The 22,202-nt window shown below is 34.5% G+C and overlaps 2 protein-coding genes across 2 annotated transcripts in view; one reads left to right on the top strand and one right to left on the bottom strand.

The window, feature by feature from the left end:
* LOC131932145 (orexin/Hypocretin receptor type 1) overlaps window positions 1-10,075 on the top strand; it is a gene marked incomplete at its 5' end in the record, with an annotated part of 30,925 nt that extends 20,850 nt beyond the window's left edge. Inside the window, 2 exon segments of the mRNA XM_059289018.1 lie at window positions 8,415-8,451; window positions 9,645-10,075. Coding sequence (XP_059145001.1) covers window positions 8,415-8,451; window positions 9,645-9,798 — 191 coding nt within the window.
* Window positions 10,076-14,769: 4,694 nt separating this feature from the next.
* LOC131932144 (WD repeat-containing protein 18-like) lies at window positions 14,770-21,779 on the bottom strand. Its single transcript, XM_059289017.1, has 11 exons — window positions 21,689-21,779; window positions 18,928-19,125; window positions 18,612-18,722; window positions 18,154-18,287; window positions 17,864-18,002; window positions 17,329-17,472; window positions 17,119-17,189; window positions 16,576-16,700; window positions 15,928-16,085; window positions 15,393-15,449; window positions 14,770-14,893 (listed from the first exon to the last, which is right to left on the bottom strand). The coding sequence occupies exons 1-11, from the start codon at window positions 21,734-21,736 to the stop codon at window positions 14,771-14,773; spliced, it is 1,308 nt and encodes a 435-aa protein (XP_059145000.1). The 5' UTR covers window positions 21,737-21,779; the 3' UTR covers window position 14,770.
* Window positions 21,780-22,202: the final 423 nt, after the last annotated feature.

Raw genomic sequence — 22,202 nt, 5'->3', positions numbered from 1 at the left:
AATGTATCCCGAGATTTAATGAGTGACGATTCAAATGACGATGAAAGATAAGACTTCAAAAGTTGTAGCTCTCGGACACAAAGATACTGAACTTTTTATTTCTACTACTCTAACACCCCCCCCCCCACACACACACACATCCCATCTCACACTTAACCCCCGCCCTCTTTAATATTCGCTAAAAATATATCCCGTATTTACATAATGTTCGATATACGCCTTTATTTAATGTGGAGTAAAAAAATTAAATTACTGTTTGCCATACTTGATATATCAGTTGTACCATTTAAATTGAAATGTAGAGCTACGGTTAAGTAGAACAAAAAACATATTATTTTATTTCTGGGTTTAATTTTACAACAGCAAAGGTTATCTGCTACATATATGTATGAAGGTATTGGGTTTATGCAGAGGTGTGGTATTGTACTACAATGTCAAAGATCTATTTCGACTGTCGTACTAGATCGCATCACTCATTGAGTTTTGTGTCAATTTTCTCTTTTTGTCTGGTATTTTCTATCGGTCAACCACTGTTTTTGGTATTATTAGACTAATGATCTACACGTCATCTTTAATATCCGTTGCCTCATTCTAAATTTAAAATGTCAGATTTAAAATGTCTACTGTGTGATTCCACTTTTGTTTACAGTACTTTCAATTAATTTATTAGTTATTTCCCCTGAATCTAAAAGAAATGTTTACACAGAAAACACATGAAATAATTAAACATAGGGGTCGGCGTGGTCGAGTCGGTAAAGCTCATGGTTGCTAAACCGAAAAGTCTCGAGTTCGAACCCTCGGACAGATGAGGCTCGTTAGCTGGGGACAGCCACTCTTCTAGGAGAGACAACTCCAAAATTAAACAACTGCTGCCTTGTAGTTTGTTCTTGGTTGGACAAAGGCTATGGAAGCAAATCCAAAAAAAAAAGCAGGCTGAAATCGGAGTCAATGGCCTCAATGGCGCATAAACAGTTGACACGTAACGCTTAATTGTGTTAGAGGCGTGGTCGAGTCGGCAAAAAGCTCATGGTTGATAAATTCTAACAAAGTCTCGAGTTCAAACCCACTGGCAGATAAATCTCGATCCCCTTCAACACTAATAATTAAGAACGAAGAAGAAGAAGAAGATTAAACATTGTGTCAAATATTCTGTAAACTGTTTCAATGTTCTATCAACACACGGATGACTATGATAGTGCCAGTAAACATATTCTCTATGCCGTCGTGTATTTTTCTGCTTTTGAGAGCCATACACATATAAATTTTTAAAAATGTTTTGAACTTTGAATTTAATTTAAAACTAAGGAAACAAATCTTATAAGGTAAAATATATTTTTTTAAATAATACAATTTAGCAGAAAGAAAAAAAAGTATTATTACGAAATAGAAGTCTGATTGAAGCTTTAACGAGAAAATAAAAGTACAGAAAAATAAAGAACTTAAAAATTGAATACAATAATAAAATATGTTCAGGTTTTCCACTGAATTGTGTGCATTCTTTTTTTCAATCTGCATTAACATTTTCTAAAAAAAGTTTTGTTTTATGTCGAAGTGATGAGTGTCTTAACTGCATGTGTTAATCAGTAGTTGCATAACAGATTTTATATCTCACTTTTGTGCTTTTTAAAAAAAATATTTTATCATCGCTATTGTGGATCGTGAATTTAGGATGAATAAACACAACTTGCATGATTGACTATAATTAATCAAATTTCAGATCTGCCAAACATAATTTTTCACACTTTTAAAAATTGTACTTTCAAATTATTTTTAATAGAGATACAGGACAATGTAATTTTTTAAATTACTTCATTTTGTATTTCATTTTGTAAGCGTTTTTTATTCTTCTATTATGCAAATTATTTACTTAAGAATATTTTAATTAAAATCTGAGGCATATATTTAAACAAAACCTGTTTTTGAAAATGTATTTTTTTATGTATTGTATCGCCTCCTCTCTCTCTCTCGTATCTTTATCTTCTATCTATCTCCCTTCCCTTTTCTCTATTTTTTCTCTCTCTCCCGCTATCTCTCTCTCTACCCCCCTTTCTCTCTATCTCTCTCCCGCTCTCTCTCTCTCTATCTCTCCCTCTCTCTATCTCTCCCTCTCTCTCTCTCCCTCTCCCCCTCTCTCTCTCTATCTCTCCCTCTCTCTCTCTCCCTCTCTCTCTCCCTCTCCCCCTCTCTCTCCCTCTATCTCTCCCTCTATCTCTCCCTCTCTCTATCTCTCCCTCTCTCTCTCTCCCCCTCTCTCTCTATCTCTCCCTCTCTCTCTCTCCCTCTCTCTCTCCCTCTCCCCCTCTCTCTCCCTCTATCTCTCCCTCTATCTCTCCCTCTATCTCTTCCTCTATCTCTCCCTCTCTCTCTCTCCCTTTCTCCCTCTATCTCTCCCTCTATCTCTCCTTATCTCTCCCTTTCTCCCTCTATCTCTCTCGTCTTGATCCTCCACTGCAGCTTCAATAATTTTTATGCAGCAAAAACTGACTGGAAACGTGTTGACACTAGAAACCTATTGATACTTTGACCATAACAACTTACTGATACATAACAACTTAAGATACTTCGACCATAATCCGTGCCTACTGTTGTTACCGTTATTGAATAAATGAATAAATAAATAACAACTGTCTGATACTTTGACCATGGCAACTGTCTGACCATAGCACATTACTGATACTGACAGTAGCAACTTATTGACACTAGCGACAGATCGATAATTTCAAATTATTGACATTGACGGTAGCACCATTGGCAATAGAGTCTTGGATAAAGTATTAGAGGTTGATAAATCGATTACATTGAGCCAGATTAAATTAGAGATACAGTCCAACAGAGGTGAGACATTAGTGAGGCTTATTGAAATATAACTTAGACAAATGAAATACATAAATAGCCTGGAAGATAGAAAATATCACTTAGAGACACAAACCCATACTGCAAGCTAGGAAATAAGACCTATCAAACAAGCTATCATACAAGTATAGAAAGCGAGATAGGACTTTCAAGAAGACTAGGAGCAAGCCTAAACATTATACAGGTATATCAAGCTAGTCTAAAAAAATTGACTGATGTCCATATCGTATGACACTTTACACGCTATGACTAGACTGTTAGGCTTAGCAAACAATATAAGACACAACGCTGATGATAATTAGCTCCGATGAAATCTGCTCGAATGACGAAGCTTCCAGAATATGTTTCTGTTTTTTTTTAAAATTCTACTACGTTTGTTTCTCTTCCATTTTATTTTCTAGCACTGCGCCTGCGCAATTTTAACAAGCATCGTATCCGCAACGAAATGAACCGTTCGTCTGGCCCAAGTGCGAACGACAACTCCTGCACCCTTCACACCCAAAGCACAGTGCTGGGTGCTTTAGCCTCATCCTGTAGCAGTCTAACCCCGCCCTATCGAAGCTCCAGCTCCAACCTTGCAGCTCCAAGCCCATACTTGAGCTCAGGAAACGGCGCCATGGCCACCACGGGAAACGGGCTCATGGAGCTGACGGTACCCAAGAAGAACTCGCCGATCCACAAGCGAAGGATCCGCTTCCATCTTCTTCAGCGGCCGCCGCAAGACAACCCCCACTACAACTGACGACCGGCCGTACGGCGGTCGAGAAAAAAAAACCAACTACAAAAACAAGCACGACAAAAACCAAAACAACACGTATGACCTCAAATATTATTCCTCCTTGGGATGTGATTGTCGTAACTCACCCGACCTTGACCCCATGTAGATCCTTGATTAACACTCTTTGTTGTGCCCCCCCCCCCCCCCCCAGACACCTCTGTTACGCACCCGCACATGCCAACTTCCTGATTGCACTTTTTCTACAACCCTATCTGCACATAGCTAGCTTCATTATTTCCTCATTAACCCTCTGCCCACTCTTTGAATTTTGTTTTTCTTAACCCTTTATTCGCTTTTTTTTTTTGTCTATCACATTTCTAACACAAAAATCTAGGAGATTACTTTTTTTTTTACTTGTCTGCTGTTTATTTTAAAAATGTTTATTCTTTAACAAGATATTTCATTTTCCATAAAATGTTTTTCTTCTAATTTGTGTTCAATTAATTAACTTTCAGATGCTAATTTTAATTAAATAACTCTTTTAACATGTGTAGGGATTCAAAGGGCATGTCTGTTGATGTTTTATTTCACACTTCACTAAATGTATCTTAAAAGGACATGTCATTTTATTTTATTAATTATAAAAATGTTTTATCACATGCTTTAAAGGATAGAAAACGTTTTAAATTATTATTTCAATGTAAAGCTTTGTACTCTATTATTTAATTTAATTTTAGATTCCTTTTTATCAGCTTGCACGCTTCCCTTGCACATTTTTCGTCGTGGATTCGCATGTTGCATGTTGAAATTTACGATGTTTTTACCCAGCTTTATAGATTTGATGTTGTAATATCTTTCAGCTTCACCCAACTTTTTTTTTCTTTTACTTGACGTTTGATGTGTTTTGATCATGGGGGCTGTCAGCATAGATTTGACTGGGGGTAGGGGGGATACGAGACACCTCTTTCCTTTCCCGTTTCTGATTTTTGCCGAGGATCTATATTTTAAATATCCTATTATCAAACAGATAAAATATGTTTAATTAAGTATTTTAAATATCCTATTATCAAACAGATATAACATATTTTAATTTAAGTATAGTAATGAGGAAAAAAAGTAACTTATAAAATGTTATACATAATAATTGTTTTCTTTTTGAAGAAAAATCTTATTTATTTTAATTTCATGTAGTATCCGATAAACAGTCACTTCGCTCAATAAGTCTAGTGGGCGCCCATGATCATCCAGTCAAAATTAAAACAGACCACTCGGCTTTCCGTAGAATCAAAATTAAAAAGGATCATACGGCTTTCCGTAGAATCAAAATGGAAACACATCATACGGCTTTCCGTAGAATCAAAATGGAAACAGATCATAGTTCATAGTAATCATAGTCATACGGCTTTCCGTAGAATGAAAATTAAACTAGACCACACGTTTTTCCGTTATATTAAAATTAAATTAGACCACCCAGGATACCATTTAATTCAAATTACAACTCTTATATATTCACTATTAAAAAGGCGTGCAAAGCCCGCTATAAAAAATAATCAATGGGGCTTTAATGAAAAGTTACTAACCGAGATGGGTGGCTTTTTCTTCGTAAATTTAAGACTTTAATTGACTTAAAAAGTTTTCATTTGCTCTATCGTAAATATGTCCATTAGATGTGACAGAAAATAAATTAACACCATTTTTAAAAAAAATACTTTTTTTAATTAGTTCAGATTTAGAAACATATTTAGACAATAATTTTCTAAAATGTATGCCAGGAACCAATCAATAGTAAAGACGACCTAATAATCATCTTATTTTAATGAGAAGATTATCCCGGTTGCTCTTAAAATCTGTCAAAATTTCTTAAGCATATTTAATTACTAGTTTAAATGCAATATTTAGTAAATGCATTAATATTAACAACTGAAAAAGGTATTTAATGATTTTTTAACCCCTTATTTAGCGAATCGTTTTTTGCCTCTCCGTAAAAGTTAATATTTAATCAGCCAGGTTTTTAAAAATGTCAAACCTAAATTAAAACGAAGTATTTGACACTTATTTTAGCATTAGTATTTTGTGGATTAGTCGATGTTTTCTTTTAAGTAGCAGGCCGCATTAATGTGTCTTTTTACTGATTTTTAAAAATTTAGTAAAGAAGCAAATTCTATTTAAAATCGTATACCTTTTTAAAACAAATTTTTATCCCTTCTTAATTCACAGATTACGGAACCCACTTTTCAATGGTAGGTTAATTTCTGTCAAGATTTGACCACATTTCGTGCACATTTTTTTTATATCTGTCGACACCCTGATCACGTGGTAGAAAAATCTGATTGTGTACCTTGGAGTTTGACTTTACGTGTACACGGGATTTAATTCTGGAATCCTGAACTATACCCCAACTCGATCACTGTCTTCAACTATAGAATCCATATATATATATATATATATATATATATATATATATATATATATATATATATATATATATATATATATATATATATATATATATATATATATATATATATATATATATATATATATATATATATATATAAACAATGCCTAAAAACATTACATTACTTGCTTGTTGTATGTTGTTCAAAAAAATGCACCTACTATTTTGAATAAATGAGCACTTCACTCGCCACACTACTAGAGATTCTACTTAGCTGATGGTATTTACAATATCCCTGAACACTCTTGTTAGAAGTAAAAACAAAATTAAACGTATTTTCTTCTATTTGTACACTCCCTTTTTTTCCTATACGCCATCTTTCATTCTATCCCCTCTCATTTTTCACGTAACCTCCAATTTATTCTATACCCTCCCATTTTTTTCTAAACGCCTTCTTTCATTCTTTACCCTCCCGTTTTCCCTATAACTTCCAAATGTCTCTATACCCTCACATTTTCCATGTACCATCCTTATTAGATTAACCAGACTCACTTGCAGCGAGAGCTCGTAACTTAAACCCTAACGGCTTGAGCTTAAATCACTGGTAACAAATAGATATAGTACGTTAGAGATAGTTTTGGTGTTAAAATATTGTTATCGGCCATAACAACGAAACATGTAACTGGCTTGAAGTAAGGTAATCGATGCGCACTTTAGCTGCATCAAACCGCACACGCCACTTTTCTGAGAATAGAATGTGTGGGTATTGCATCATCCTTGTCTTAAACTAGATTCCTTAAAACCTAAATTAAAAGAAAACCTTGTTACCGAACGTGCAAGATCACGTAGAGTGATTTGAATGTGACAAAGATGATTATCCAAAAAAAAATGTCCAATTTTTTTTTTTTAAATCGTATTTGTTTGGCTTCTTCTAAAATTAAATCCTATTTTTTATTACTCCAGTTTGTAATTTTTAAAAAAAAAACAGAACTTAATGTTTGAATCCATTCAGCTGTTAATATTGTCTCATGGTGAAACAAATAATTAAACTCTTCATTAACTTTAAGAGCTGGAGTTTTGTGTACTGTTGCTGCTCCATGTTTTAAATTTTCTGTGTGACGTGTTACTGTTAGTACGGCCGTGACGTCTTGCTTGATGCGTCTTCTTTCTGTATGACGTCATGATGTTGTTGTAATGCTTAGAGGTCGTCCGTAAATGACGTCACGCTTTTTTAAACAAGTGGTGCCTCACTCCCCCCCCCCCCCCATTATTAAAAAAAATACTTAACCTCTCATCTTAAAAAGAAGCCACACTCTAGTCTACAATCCCTTTCAAAAACGCGGTTACTCTTATTTTTTTTATTTCTTTTTAAAATATTGACTGAAATCGGTCAACATTAAGTATATTGATCTATTTCAAGTTACAGTTTCACATCATAAAAAAACAAAAACTTTTAAAATGCGAAATAAAAGCTATAAATATAATTCAGTTCCAAAAAAATACTTTAAAAAAATTAAAATTAAAATTGACGTCATACTTTTGAAACTCTCCCCTCGCCTTTCGTCTCAAGTACAAACCTCACCCACCCCTCGTGTGCTGTCATATGAGTGTGACGTCATTAATGGATGACACCCCCACCCCCCCCTTCTTTGGCAAAAAAAAATGTGAACAATGTGTCATCCTCTTGACCCCACCTTACTGTCAATGTTATCTCTCTGGATAATACTTGGACAATTTGTCCGCTTTACTTGGACAATGAGTCTGTCCTTTTGACAATCTCTTTCGACGACTCCGTGCCTAGCTTGTCATGTTCTTGACATTTTCATCGACCTGTCATTTATGTGGATGACATCCTGTTAAAATCGGTCATCTCGATTGTCCGTAAATATTGAAACCTGTAGGTTTATTCCTGTAGTGCTCTAAGTAGGTTGACGGGAATGAGTGGGATTTAAAGGTTAATAGAAGAATGACGTAATATCACTTTTGGTTAGAGAGGTGGGGACAAAAAAAAACAAGTATAGAATGCTAAGTTTGGGACGGGGATAGGTAAGTAGATTGGTGCACAAATTTTTACATACGGTGGACCCTAATTACAATCGCTTCATATTATAGCCAAAATTTCTCTTACAACAGCATTTTTTAAATTAAATCTTCAACTTCTGAACTTCAACTTTTATTTTTTAAGAAAAAAAAATTCTAGATAAATATTTAATTGTTGTGTTGGCTAATTCTAACATACCAATGTTTGTATGTTCTTGTAGATCTGTGTGTTTTCATTTTTGAAAAAAATATTTATCAATGTATATATGTATATATATATATATATATATATATATATATATATATATATATATATATATATATATATATATATATATATATATACATACTTATGCATAAATATACGAGGAATACCCATGCTAACAACTGGTTTTACAATTTCAGCCACCGTGTATACTTGTCCTTCGCCGTCTCCTTCCAGGTACAGTAGCAGCTTTTAATACTAGTTGTACAGTGTTTGTTGTGTTTCGGTATGTTTTGTTTTGTTTCGTTGAGTTTTGTTGTGCTATGTTTTGTTTCGTTGTGTGTTGGCTGTGTTAAGTTTTGGTTTACTTGAAAACAGGTGGTTAAGTTAAACTTAACCCGTGTTTAACTTATGAAATTGATTTTGGTGAAAGTGGGTGTTGTCTTATAAAGAAGAGGATACAATTCTCTGCTTGTAGATAAATGTATGTGGCCTATACAGTTTTTTAAGATTGCTGTATGAAAAACAAGTTAAATTAAATAAACAAATTATAATAAGTCTTATTTTTTTAAAGTTACTTTTACTTTACGACAGATTATCAAGCTCTGTTGATTGTGGGCCTTTAACAAAAGCTCAGCCTATAGCAGGGGTCTCTTACACATGCTATCTCTACTATAGTGGTTGAACAGTGATCGGCACATCGTGCATCTTAAACCACTCTTTTACTGTACTAGCGATTAATCCTTCTGTTGAAGGGCTGGAGACCCTAATTACGCAACTCTTGGTTAATACCTGCGTCACAACTTTTTTTTTTAATGTGTGTTTGACCCAAAATAAATTAAAATTCTCCACGGAGCAAGAGTTCTTCAGATTTTCTCCCTTCCGTTAAGATAGCAGAAAGGGCAGTCACTCCGTCACTTTGACATAATTGCCTCTTCCCACCTCCCTCTACTGCGATTTAATGGCCGACTCTGGTGTACCAAAATAAATTTCAACTCAAGATCAATCACTCTTGCCGACGCACCAGAAATCGTCCAACAGTTATGGTCCCTGAGAGATTTATTTTATATTTATAGATACAAAATGTTTAGTCTGCTCACTAGAAGTATATTTTCTAATTTCATTAAAGAACATCAAAAAGTAGATTGGATTTTTCTAAAAGGCTGGTAATACAAAAATGTTAGTTCGTTAAAGTCGGTTTAAAATAGTCGGTTAATTATTTCCAAAATTGCGTTAATGAGCATAATAAGTATAGGCCTAATAAGTTACAGACATCTAAATGGGACTGATTAAATATGTGTACATATAGTCCGACCTATGTATACCTATATATATATATGTATATATATATATATATATATATATATATATATATATATATATATATATATATTGTAATCCATCTCCTAAATACTGCCCTTTGTTTCCAGCACCAGACGTACCAGGCTGAGCGTCTCTCCCAACGTTCATCTTAGAAGCAGCGAGCTGTTTCGTGGAACTGGTCATCCGGAAGTGGACATGTACTTTAGTGGGCGGGGCGCCGCCCTAAACCCGAAGATGCGGGCTATCATGTCGATACTGTGATGCTCCTGCGTCCCCTGAACAAGTGCCATAGATATATTTATTTGTATACCAACACCAAAGTCTAATGCCTTAATAACGAAGACATCTTGAACTCTACAGTTATGAAGGCCCTTCAGGAAACAATTCATAACCACTAAATCAGATTGGGTTGTTCACACCGCAATCATAGTTTTCTACAATAAGGACGTGGTTGTTGCTTCTGGTATCCAGAAGGTCTATATCCAGAAATCTTGACGTCTGCCTATATTAACTTTGACGTCTACTCATAATAACCCTACGTCTGTTTCAAGTGGATGTCTGCTTTATTTAGCTTGACGTCTGCTTTCAATAAACCCGACGTCTGCTTCTTAAAGCACATCTATTCTTCAAGACACCAAGTTTGTGTATTCCTAAAAGAATACACTTTCCTACCAGCTCAGAGCGTGCAAGTTTCCATTAATTTTTTAAGAGACAAGTGATATAACTAATTTCGCGGAAAAGTGTCTGATATAGATCTACTACTATTCGACACTCATCGTCTGCGAAGTGATAGCAGAAAGTAAGATGGCGGGAAACATAGAAGATGAACATGCCGTCTGCTTTACAAATTTACAGAACTACTCACCGTTCTTGGTGTAAATTAATGTTTTTATTATTACATCAACCAAGTAGAAACGGATAGCATAAAATCAACTAGATGCTAACACAACCCGTAAAGCACGGCGACGCCATCTTTACAATCCCAGCACTCCTTTACTACTGTGTTTTATATCTAGTGACGTCATTGCACGACATCAAAGCGCATCGGACTACGTTCTACACACTTCAACTTAACAATGAACAGAACTAAAAAAGGGAACAACAGTTGTTTTTTTTCTTTTCATAGTGATACACATGGTTCGATTATAGGTTTACTATAACTAGGATGTTAAATATGATTTCAGAAATGTATGTTCTGTTGCTTGAAGTGTTTGTCACGTGATGCATAGAATTTTATGTGTGAGGGTTAAAGTCCATTAGGGTCTCAGTGTAACACTACAGTGACACTATGGCAACAGTGTGATACCATGGCAACAGTGTGATACCATGGCAACAGTGTAACACTACAGTGACACTATGCCAACAGTGTGATACCATGGCAACAGTGTGACAATATGGCAAAAGTGTGACACTATGACAACAGTGTGACACAATGGCAACAGTGTGACACAATGGCAACATTGTGACACTATGGCAACAGTGTGATACCATGGCAACAGTGTGACACTATGGCAACAGTGTGATACCATGGCAACAGTGTGACACTATGGCAACAGTGTGACGTTATGACAACAGTGTGACACTATGACAACAGTGTGACACTATGGCAACAGTGTGACACTACGGCAACAGTGTGAAACTATGGCAACAGTGTGACACTATGGCAACAGTGAGAGAATTTAGGTCATATTTACGTTTCTAGCCCGCCTAAACTTGACCAGATCTACGCTCCTGAAGCACCAACACATCGCCAAATCTAAATCGATGAACAACCCACATATCAGTCACCATCAACAGCAACGCTCTATCTTACTGTGTCTGCGTATGTATGGTCTCAATATTTATACCAATGATTGTCAATTTGACGACAACAGCCCCAAATACCAAAGATGTTACATTTTATGAATGTATTCTCTTCTCAATTATATTTTAAACTTTGTGTATGCATCTATACAGAGGCGTAGCGAGGGGGGGTGCGGACCGCACCGGGTGACACATTTAGAGAAGTGACACCAAGGCAAAAAATATAGAGAAAAATGATAATGCCACTTAATTAAGTGATTAATTCGAGTGTTACATAGTCTTTTAAGAGGTGCAAATCGAAAGTTTGGGGGGGGGGGAGTGGTGGGGGTGCAAATTGAGGAGTTAAATGGGGGTGCAAATCGAGGAGTTTGAGGGGGCGCAAATCGAAAGTTTGAGGGGGTGGTTGCAAATCGAAAATTGAAGGTTTGTCCCCGGGAAGGGTCGCTACGCCTCACCGCGTGACACCCGACCTCGCTACGCCACTGCATCTATAGCTCACCACGATGTAGGCATACTTGTAAAATAAAAATATCTATTTTGTATAATGAGATCAACCCAGCTGCAGAGTTAATGTGGCATTCGATACAATCAACAAAGCAGCTGTGACATGGAGTAAAGCCCTTTGAGAAATGTTCAATCTAAATTCTAAACGTTTTTTTAATCCGAATGTTTGTTATCTGTCTGGCTCAGATAATTATATTTTTCCATTCCACTGTAAATAAATTAAAATAACTTAAAGTATGTTGTTGAGCTTATAAATCAATACTTCGCAATAAAACGTGAGTTTCTATTGTTTTGAATCAGCCAAACTAATGTACTTATCCATTATTTAGTATTTTTACCAGCCTTGCTTTCCGTGTCGAGTAACGGCCGCCACGGGGAATATCCGTTACTTTAAATAGTCTGTAGCATTTAGTTTCGAATTTTAAATCGCGGATCGTGTTGGCTTAAAGATAAATCTAGATCTAGTTTGATAGTTAAAAACATTTTAAACTCTCTCACATTACACCTATTAGGTGTTAATATGCGTGTAGAGTTTCTTTCACAAAACAGTTTTAAGTGCACTACTTCTCTCCCTTTATAATGAAATACACTTAAACCATCACTAATTCCTTCCCCACTTGTTTCAGAAGAGTCAAGTTCATCCGCCCCTGCAACAAAACTTGTCACGTCACATATCTAGTCAAATGCTCACATATTTATATCAAATAATTCTTGTCAAGTATATATGGTTAAATTTATTATATAAATATATATTCAGTTTTTGTGAAAAATGTTTTTACTTGTTTCATACATAAATTTAAAAAAAAAATGCATCTCTAATACTCATGTTAATATTACTGTAGCTAAGGTGGAAATAAAAATGTAACTTTTAAAATTGTTTTTTAAGGTATGTTTAACATTATGAAAAAAAATTACAGTAATAAACTGATTAGGTTGGGTTTTGTTTTTGTAATCTACAATGGTGAACTGAAGCTACATAGCCCAACATATACAATAGTAAGGCATTTGAATGAATTTTTCAAGTGAAAATGTTTCTGAACTGAGTTGTTTCAATAGTTTACTATTTGTACCATCACAAGCGGACCGGAGTAAGGCAGGGTTGCCTACTTTCACCATTCCTGTTCCTACTGGCCATAGACTGGGTTATGAAGATGTCAACAGAGAAAACGCGAAACGGTATACAGTGGACATTGTGGAGCCAGCTGGATGACCTGGACTTTGCTGACGACCTGGCCCTCCTTTCTCACACACAACAGCAAATGCAGGATAAAACCAACAGGGTTGCAAATTTTTCTACAAGCCTGGGTCTGAACATCCACAGAGGGAAAAGTAAAGTTCTCAAAGTCAATGCATCAAACAACAACCCTATAACACTGACAGAAGAAGCCCTAGAAGAAGTGGATAGATTCACCTACCTTGGAAGTATTGTTGATAAGCAGGGTGGGACAGAAGCAGACATAAAAATAAGGACGGGTAAGGCAAGAGCAGTCTTCAACCAACTAAAAAATGTTTGGGGTTCGGGAGATTTAACCCTTAGAATAAAAATCCGGATCTTCAACACACTAGTAAAACCTGTTTTACTCTATGGAGCCGAGACATGGAGAATAACTGCTATAAATAAGAAGAAAACACAATCATTTATAAACGCATGTCTCAGAAAGATCCTGCGAATTCGCTGGCCTAAAACCATCAGAAATGATGTTCTATGGCAACGGACAAATCAACTGCCAGTGGAAGTAGAGATCCTCCAGAGAAAATGGAAATGGATTGGCCACACACTCAGGAAGCCTGTATCCAGCATAACAAGACAGGCCCTCACCTGGAATCCACAAGGCAGGAGGAAGAGAGGCAGACCAAGAAAGACCTGGAGACGTGACCTGGAAGAAGACACCAAGAAGATTGGATACACCTGGGGACAGTTGGAGAAACTAGCCCTGGACAGAGACGTCTGGAAAGCTCTTGTCAGCGGCCTATGTCCCAGTAGGGACGACAGGCAAACATGAACATGACCATCACAAGCTATTCAGCTATGGGCACACCAGCTGACCACTGATTAGCTCACTTAAGATGGGCATTTAAATTATGAATAGGGATGTGATACTATGTGGGCATAACCTCATAACAAATAATAGCCTGCACGATTGTTGAAGATCTTAATTTATTTACAGTATTAATATGTTTAGAATTTCTCATCAATTGCTGCTATTTTGTTTCCCCTCCCGTAACTGTTTAAATACTTCTGGATCATTTGCATACTATGTTTATTTTCAACAGGAAAGTTTTTCCCAAAGAATGTGGTGTGACAGTGTTGATATGAGTTCAAACATGACCATATGAAATATGTACATAGTTGTTAATAAATAATTGTGTATTTTAAAACATCTTATGGCTTTTGTTTGTAATTGTTTATAACTTAAAAAGTGAGAAAAAAAACTAACACATTTATAAGTGAAATTACTGTTGTTAATTCCAAAGAAAAATGGATTTGTACCAAATAACTGTGACAAATATTCATGTGTGTGAAAGTGAGCCTTTGAAGAGTGTACAATAAAATGCACTATTTAAAAAAAAAAATACTATTTTGTTTGATGTCTGTTTTTCTTCTGATATTTATTGTAGATTTAAGTTAGTTTCAGGTGGAAAAGGTGTGGGTGCACGTGTTTGAAGTGCTGGGTGCATCTTTGTACATTGGGTTCAGTTTGAAGTACTGGATACAGTATATATTATGGTGTTAGTGATAAATGCACTGGGTGATGAAAAACTTGTGTGTATTTTTGTTTAGAAACAGACATGTTCTTACACCCCATACACAGCTATTTTCACACTATATTTAAGTCTCTATCAGTTCATTAATTAACTATGAAAGTTTTTATATTCCTTTTTGTCCATGCACCGAACAGTCAATCACTGTTAAATAACACCATATTTACTTAATAATTTCTTTTAATGCAAACTCATACATTTCTTCATTTGCTTTCTTTAACTGGTTTGCTTTAAGCTTGAGTGACTCCATTTCCTTAGTCGTGTCTGTGGATGGGGCGCTTGCATCCTGAAAAGAAATACAATTCTAGCCTGAGATCGGGGAATGTGTATTGTATTTGTGAGAATAAAACACAATGGGACTTCAACTAGAGAGAAATGGTATCTTTCTTCCATTTTTGGGAAGCTAAATGAATTTACACTAATTAGCTTTCCCTTCCCCTTATTTAACAACAATTTAGAAATTAAAATTAAACTGTTTAAAAAAAAAATTTGAAGTATATTAACAATACACTAGGAATATTTTTGACAAGTTATTCTTATTCAGTTTTCTTCAATCAATTTTTATATATTTTAAAACATTACTATCTGAAAAGGTACAGATTGCTACAATTAAATTTTATACCTTACTAACTTTATTGTATAAATATTTTGAAAAGTGTCAATTACTAATTCAGCTAAACATAAGAACAAAAACAAGGTTAACTGCAAAACAGCTGGTTGTAGAACACTTGAACAGTAAGATTTAAAGACTGGACTAAAATATTTTACAAATTATTTTAACAAACCTGCAATAAAGAAAAACCTTCCAATAGTTCCTCAAAATGCATATCAGGCAGAGGATGCTGAATACAAAATAAAAACATTTAAAGTAGCAGAGTAAAATAACACTGTCAACTATTAAGTCTAAAGTGATTTAAGCATGAAAACCTCTGTTCTACTTATTTCTGTAGAAACATAGATAAAACATTAACAGGTATCACAGAACTAACCCCATATAAAACTAATTTAGCAATGCAGAGAAAATAAAACTGAAAATGCTAAATCACACAAGAAAAAACTCAAACAGGATTTTATCACATTTCATTCCAGAGTGTTACAATAAAATTGTGTGATCAAATGTGTTCATATTTTTTCCAAAATTTTTTTTTTTCTAAATATTAAAGACTTTTATTGCAAAATCATATTGAAAAAATGTTTCTAATGTAACGACCAACACATTAACCATTAATTTTAATTATCACAGTGGATTGAAATGTATAAAATGATATTAGAAAAGTGTTCAAACATGATGATTTAAAGGTTACAGTTCAATGTAATTACCTCACTACTTCTTATTTCCACATAAATGTCATCACAGTTATCTTCTCCCTCTGTTCCATGTAGGTGGCGCTTTAAATTTCCTATCACTCTCTTTGGGTTATGATCTGGGTCAACCAATGCACTGGGTGTGGGAACCACCAAAAGATTGCTCACTCTTTCTACAAGAAATTTATTTTTAAATGGGAAATTTTAAAAATTTAAACACTTTGCAAATATCTGTAAAGCTATTTTAAATTATGAATAGTGAAATACATAAAATTGTGCAGTAATAAAGTATTTGCTCTACAAATACAATTTGTTCCTGATTTGTTATGATAACAGCTAAATATTGAAATGGAATTGATCTATATCAATCTATTGATAAACTAAACTCTGCTAATTAAATATGTACTGTTGTTGGGTATGGATAATAGTATTTGGCAACACATATTAAGGTGATAAACAGATACTTTTAACAGTAAAAGTAACAGGTAATCAATGTTCTTATACAATTTTGTATAATCAATGTTTAAGTAAACATTATTGAAGAGAGGTAGTCTTAATCTGTCATTTCCTGTACTTTGGACTTTCCTATCAAAACAAAAGAGTTTGCTCTTATTTTTACCTACAAAAACTGAAAAAGTACAATTCAATGAAGTTACAACAGACCATTTAGTGTGATGACGAGGGGTGTGACAGCTGACATCATAGTCCACACTTTGACTGTTTTGTCATCTGATCCGGTGATGAGACGTGACTGGTCTACTGAGAGCTTCATGCACCTCACCGCTGCTCTGTAGGGTAAACCAAAGCCCAGTGTAGCAAATTCACATCCACATTAACTTTTTAAAATATTCATGTGCTTAATAATTAAATTCTTAAATAAATACCTATTTAACAACACCAATAATACATTATTTAAGACATTTTAAAAAATAAAATTGTGTTCACTAATTTTTCCGCAGGGAAATGTTTAATTTATTTTATACACTTAAAGTAGGCAGCTGAGCATAGTGCTGACCACACTATCACCTTGTAGAAACAGAAAAACTCTGCTTCATCTGTTCTATGTGTCTTGGGCACAAACAGGAAAAGATGATGAATATAGTTGTACTGATTTTTATACTTAAAGAAATCCTCATAGAAAAAAACACACAGCTGGAATAATCTTATCTCAAGTGTTTATTAAAAATGAACTGGATACAAACTTACGTATGGGCTGCATGATGTGTGAAGCCTTTGTTTTCCTCCCTTGTATCAATATGAACAGACTGTTCTGATGGCTGACATAATATTATAATTAAAAAATCAACAGTTGGATAAAATTAACACTACTTCCAAATACTAAATGTACATATTACATAACATATCAGTAAACAGATTGAACATATGGAGAAAGACAATGAACAATTTACAACTAACCTGATAGTGTAAATCAATGGCGTAAACATTTCCATTGATATCTCCAGCGTAAAGGCATAACTCTGAGTGATCAAGGGCAACTGTTGTGATGGGGGCACCAAGCTCAAACATCTTCAACTGTTCTTTACACAACAAATTCCAGATCTGAGGGGAAAAGCTTACCATTGAACAAAAATTTATCATTCATGTCATCTAAAATCAACTTAGTATTTATATTTCTTACAATATTTAGATATAGCTAGGAATTAAGATTTCAAAAAGTAAATTGAAATCTGATAATTGTTACAACAAGAATTTTTCAAATATTAAAACTATTTGGTATCTAGTTTGTTGTAAGTCAATGGGAAATAATCAGATCTTTTCTATTATTATAATATAGTTACCTCTCTTAGTTAAGATCATCAAAGTTACTTTTTATTATTATCAGTCCAGTTAGAATTTAAAACAAAAGCACATTTTGTATCTAAAATAATTTAAAACCGAGTAACACTAATTCAGGTGAGTATTATTTCTATGATGTTAGTTATGAACTTACCCTGACTGTAAAGTCCATTGATGAAGAGGCAACTCTGTTTGACAAACTTATGTGAAAATCAGTAACTTCCCCTGCATGCCCAAGAAAGACATTAACTGGTGTGTGCTCAGTTATGCTTGTAGGATCATTGTACAGAACACTAAAACAAAATGTATTATTTGAAACTGTTGTATCTATAAATGGTTACATAGCTAATTATTCAGTGGTTTTTTTTTTTAAATATTACCTTCGTCTGACCTCAATTTATTGCAGGGAAAAAAAAGAAATGTTTGTAATTATTTGTAACTAACTCTATCAACTCCCAGACTGCTACTGCTCCATCACTGTAACCAGAAACTAAATGCTGCCCAAAAGGAGAAAACTTCAAACACTTCACTTCAACACTGCTGTAGGACAGGACACTATAAAGTTCTCCAGAACACACCTAAAATATTAAAGTATTTTATTTTAAAACAGAAAGTATTATAAATGCAATTCATTGGTATTAAATTTATATTTTCTTATAATCTATACACATCAAACTATTAAGCTAGATCCTTGGTCAACTTTCCGGCCATTTGTCTAGTTTAACATCACTGAGTTCACTTTTCTAAATAAGAACTGAATAATTACCCCTGTGAAACATGTATATGAAATGGTTATAATCTGTAAGTGATACTATTTGTGTTCACTTTAAATTCCATACTGCAGTATCAATATAATATTTCATTATAATATTATTATTATTATAATACTAGACTCAACCAACCTGCCAGATATGTATCTTATCTTCCATACCAGCAGCTATGTAGTTGCCATCAGGGGTCATGGCCAAACATGACACTTTGCTGCCACATATCAACTTGCGATGTTTTTGACTCTATGATAGAACACAAAAATAATTAGTCAAGGTTATGCAGACAAAAAGACAAGCATCATTATATGGGCGTAACTTTAAATTAATCAATTTAAAATTACAGTTCTTGACTATTTTGTAGTAGGTCTAACTGTGCCTAACATTACTAACAACTTGAAAGGATATCAACTACCAGGCCATGGCTTATTTCAGTATTTAATTTACCAACCTGTCTAAGCATGTTCCAGACATGTATGATGGGCTTAGTATGAGAGGCTGCTAGCAAGCTTTCACCGCCAAGCATACACAGCGTATTCTGAGCAGCTGATCCATTGCGGAATGTTTGAAGAAGATTACCAGTGCGAGCATCCCATGCACTCACATTTCCTGTCTGGTCTTCAGATCCAAAAGTTGTTACAAATATTACCTGTGGACAAAAGTTAAGAGGGCCTTAATTGAAAATCTGACTGTAGGCCTCATTAATCATTAATGGTCCAATGGAGTCATTAAGTATAAACATTTTCCCAGAATGTACATCTAGATCTAGCAGTTATTCTTAATATTATAGTGATAGTGAAGTTGATTAAATAAAACTTTCCTGGCTAAAGCTGCAAAAGCAGCAAACTGGTCTGAGGTCGACTCCACTCACTACTCAGTCACTGCCTTACTCACTGTCACACTGTCACTGAACTGGTAAAACTCCATTTCAGCGTATTTTATTCTCCGTTGCTTGTTTACCTCCAGTTGAGCGTATTTTATTATAACAACCGAAACACACCAAAACATTAGGAAAACACGATTTATTTTTTGTATTGTATTTCTGTTTTCACAAATGAATAAAATGAATGTTTAAAAAACACGACTTATTTATTTGTATTGTATATTTGTTTTAACAAATGAATAAAAAACAACAAAGAGACTGACTGAAGTGCTTTGTTTGTTGGTTACAAAAATAGAGATGCACACTTTGTACAATTAAGTGTTCCAATTTCAACTAAACTGAATAAAAGTATTAAAAGGCACAATGATGCTGCCGAAAGTGGGCCGAGGGGGGGGGGGGGGGGGGTGGAATTTGGTGAGGGATGGCTTGGAGTGTTAGAGAAAGTGTGACAACTCACATTGTCATTTTAAAAAAAATAATGTTAGAGGTCGTCTATAAATGACGTCACACTCGTAGGGGGAGGGGGGGGAGGTAATTTTGTGACGGTGTGTGATGAGGGGGGGGGGGGGAGTTCAGATGGTGCTACGTCATTTTGGGGGGGGGGTCTTGCTTTTTGTAACCACACGCTTTTTACGATTTTTACCTCCCCCCTCCCCTCCGTTACACGTCGTCACAAAAAGTCAGACCCCCCCCCCCCTAAAATGACGTCACACTTCAGCCTACAACCCCCCACCCCCCTCAAAATTTCTGTTGAATTTTTCTTAAAACATCGATAATTTTTCCAAAATCTTGTCAGAACTCTGTCAACATAGAGTATTTTGATCAATTCATATTACAATTTATTAAAACCGTTTTCTAAAACGTGAAATAACGGCTAAAACTTGTTTTTCTAACATTGCTTTTTTATAATGCAAAAAAGGGACGTCACACCATCTGAAACCCCACCCCCTCCCCCTCATCACACACCGTTACAAAATTGCTGACCCCCCTCTCCCTTACGAGTGTGACGTCATTTATGGACGACCCCACATCAATTTTTTTTTAAAAGTCAGAAATTTACTCATACAAAAAAGGGAAGGATGGTAGATCTAGATTTAATATGAATTTAAATAACATACAACTCTATAGTAAAATAATTTTTTCAGTTTTAGCAAAACTGTCAAATTAAAAAACACAGAGTTTGTACATTTGTTGCATAAATACAAAAATATAAAACAGAATGATTAAACAGTGTATCAGTTTCACCATGAGACAAATGCCTTTTTATTTAAAAATACAATACAAATAAACAAGTTGTGTTTTTTTAAATATTCATTTTTATTCATTTGCTAAAACAATAAACCGGTAGTGATCTCCCCTAAACTTTCTCGAATATTCTTATATAAAACAAGAGGGGATGGTAACTGGGGATATAGTTATGATTTTTAATCCATTGTAAATACTTAAACTTTTAAAAATAGAATAGAATCTCATAAAAAAAACATTGCGCACCAAGCAAACGCCGAATAAAAACGCGTATAATAGTGCGCAATATTATTAGTACTTTAAAAATTTACATTAGTTTTTTGAGAAATCGGAAGTAGCGTAAATTACTACTTCCAGTCAACGGAAATTACTCAAAATTTAACAGAAGGTAGAGAATTAGATCTTTTACTTACATGTGAAATTTCATTTATCTATCTGAAATAGTACTCAAGTTATAGGCTTTTGAAAAATTCAAAGTAGGAAAAGTACCACTTCCGGTTATCGGAAATCGCTCAAAAGTTGATACGGATCTATGATTTTGATAAAATACTTATATATGAAATTTCATCAACCTAGCTGTAACGGTACTCAAGTTATCGTGTTTACACACAGACACACACACGGACAGACACACACACACACAGACATACGGACAAGATTGCAAAATTATGTTTTTCCGTATCAGTGAGGTGTAAAACGTCGAGATTTGTAAAAATCTCGATTTTTTTTTTTTTGCACGATTACAATACTTTCTCTATACTACGTATATACGAGAAAGTAAAAATATAATACAAAAAATAAATCGTGTTTTCCTAATGTTTTGGTGTGTTTCGGTTGTTATAATAAAATACGCTCAACTGGAGGTAAACAAGCAACGGAGAATAAAATACGCTGAAATGGAGTTTTACCACTGAACTTACTCCAGACTCCAGCCAGTAAATCAAATTTACGAAAGTTAACTTAAATTAACGTCACCCATTAAAATGAATTAAATACCTTATGGACGATATTTATTTTGCTTAAAAATTAATAGTCTATCTATAGCTATAGGCCTAAGCCTTAAATATTGGTATTAAAATCTTACTTCTTCACAAGCTTTCAATAAAGCACTCGAACTGCTGGGCGCTGCCATTTTCTGGTAATTATAAATACCGGTTTGCCAAAAACCTACTCTAATACTTTGTTTTCAGTGCGAATCGCGGCAACATAGATATAGATTCTAGATCTAGTCTAGTTCTACATACAATAGACCAAAACTACTTTAAGTGTTTATTTATTTTTCGCTTTTTGTGGAAGGGGGTGTCATTTAATTTTAAATTATTTTATTACGGTATAAAATGCTAAACTATATAAACAATAGAGAGCATAGTACGTAGGCCTCAACAGTAATATTTTGCCAATAATATATCGAAGCACTGCTATGCATTTTAATTAATCCTACATTGGTAGTCGTTATTTTTATATAACAAAAGTCAGACCAATGACGTCACCATAATGGATAACACCCGGTGTGGCTCTTGTCGCAAATGTCACAAAAGTTCCCCACAACACCAAATAGGAATGTGATTTAGACAATAGATCTATATGTTACCCATTAT

The sequence above is a fragment of the Physella acuta genome, unplaced genomic scaffold (assembly GCF_028476545.2).
Source record: "Physella acuta isolate Inbredline_101_S28 unplaced genomic scaffold, ASM2847654v3 ptg002094l, whole genome shotgun sequence".
NCBI lineage: Eukaryota > Metazoa > Mollusca > Gastropoda > Physidae > Physella > Physella acuta.
This window is presented reverse-complemented; position numbering and strand designations above follow the sequence as displayed.

Bases quoted from the DNA above. Each gene is read 5' to 3' on its own strand.
- LOC131932144 (XM_059289017.1), bottom strand. From the start codon at position 21,736: ATGGCAGCGCCCAGCAGTTCGAGTGCTTTATTGAAAGCTTGTGAAGAA. The intron at 18,288-18,611 runs GTTGGTTGAGTC...TTAATATTTTAG, and splicing joins ATAAGATACATATCTGGCAG to GTGTGTTCTGGAGAACTTTA. The intron at 14,894-15,392 runs GTTTGTTAAAAT...ATTTCTTTTCAG, and splicing joins AAGGTTTTTCTTTATTGCAG to GATGCAAGCGCCCCATCCAC.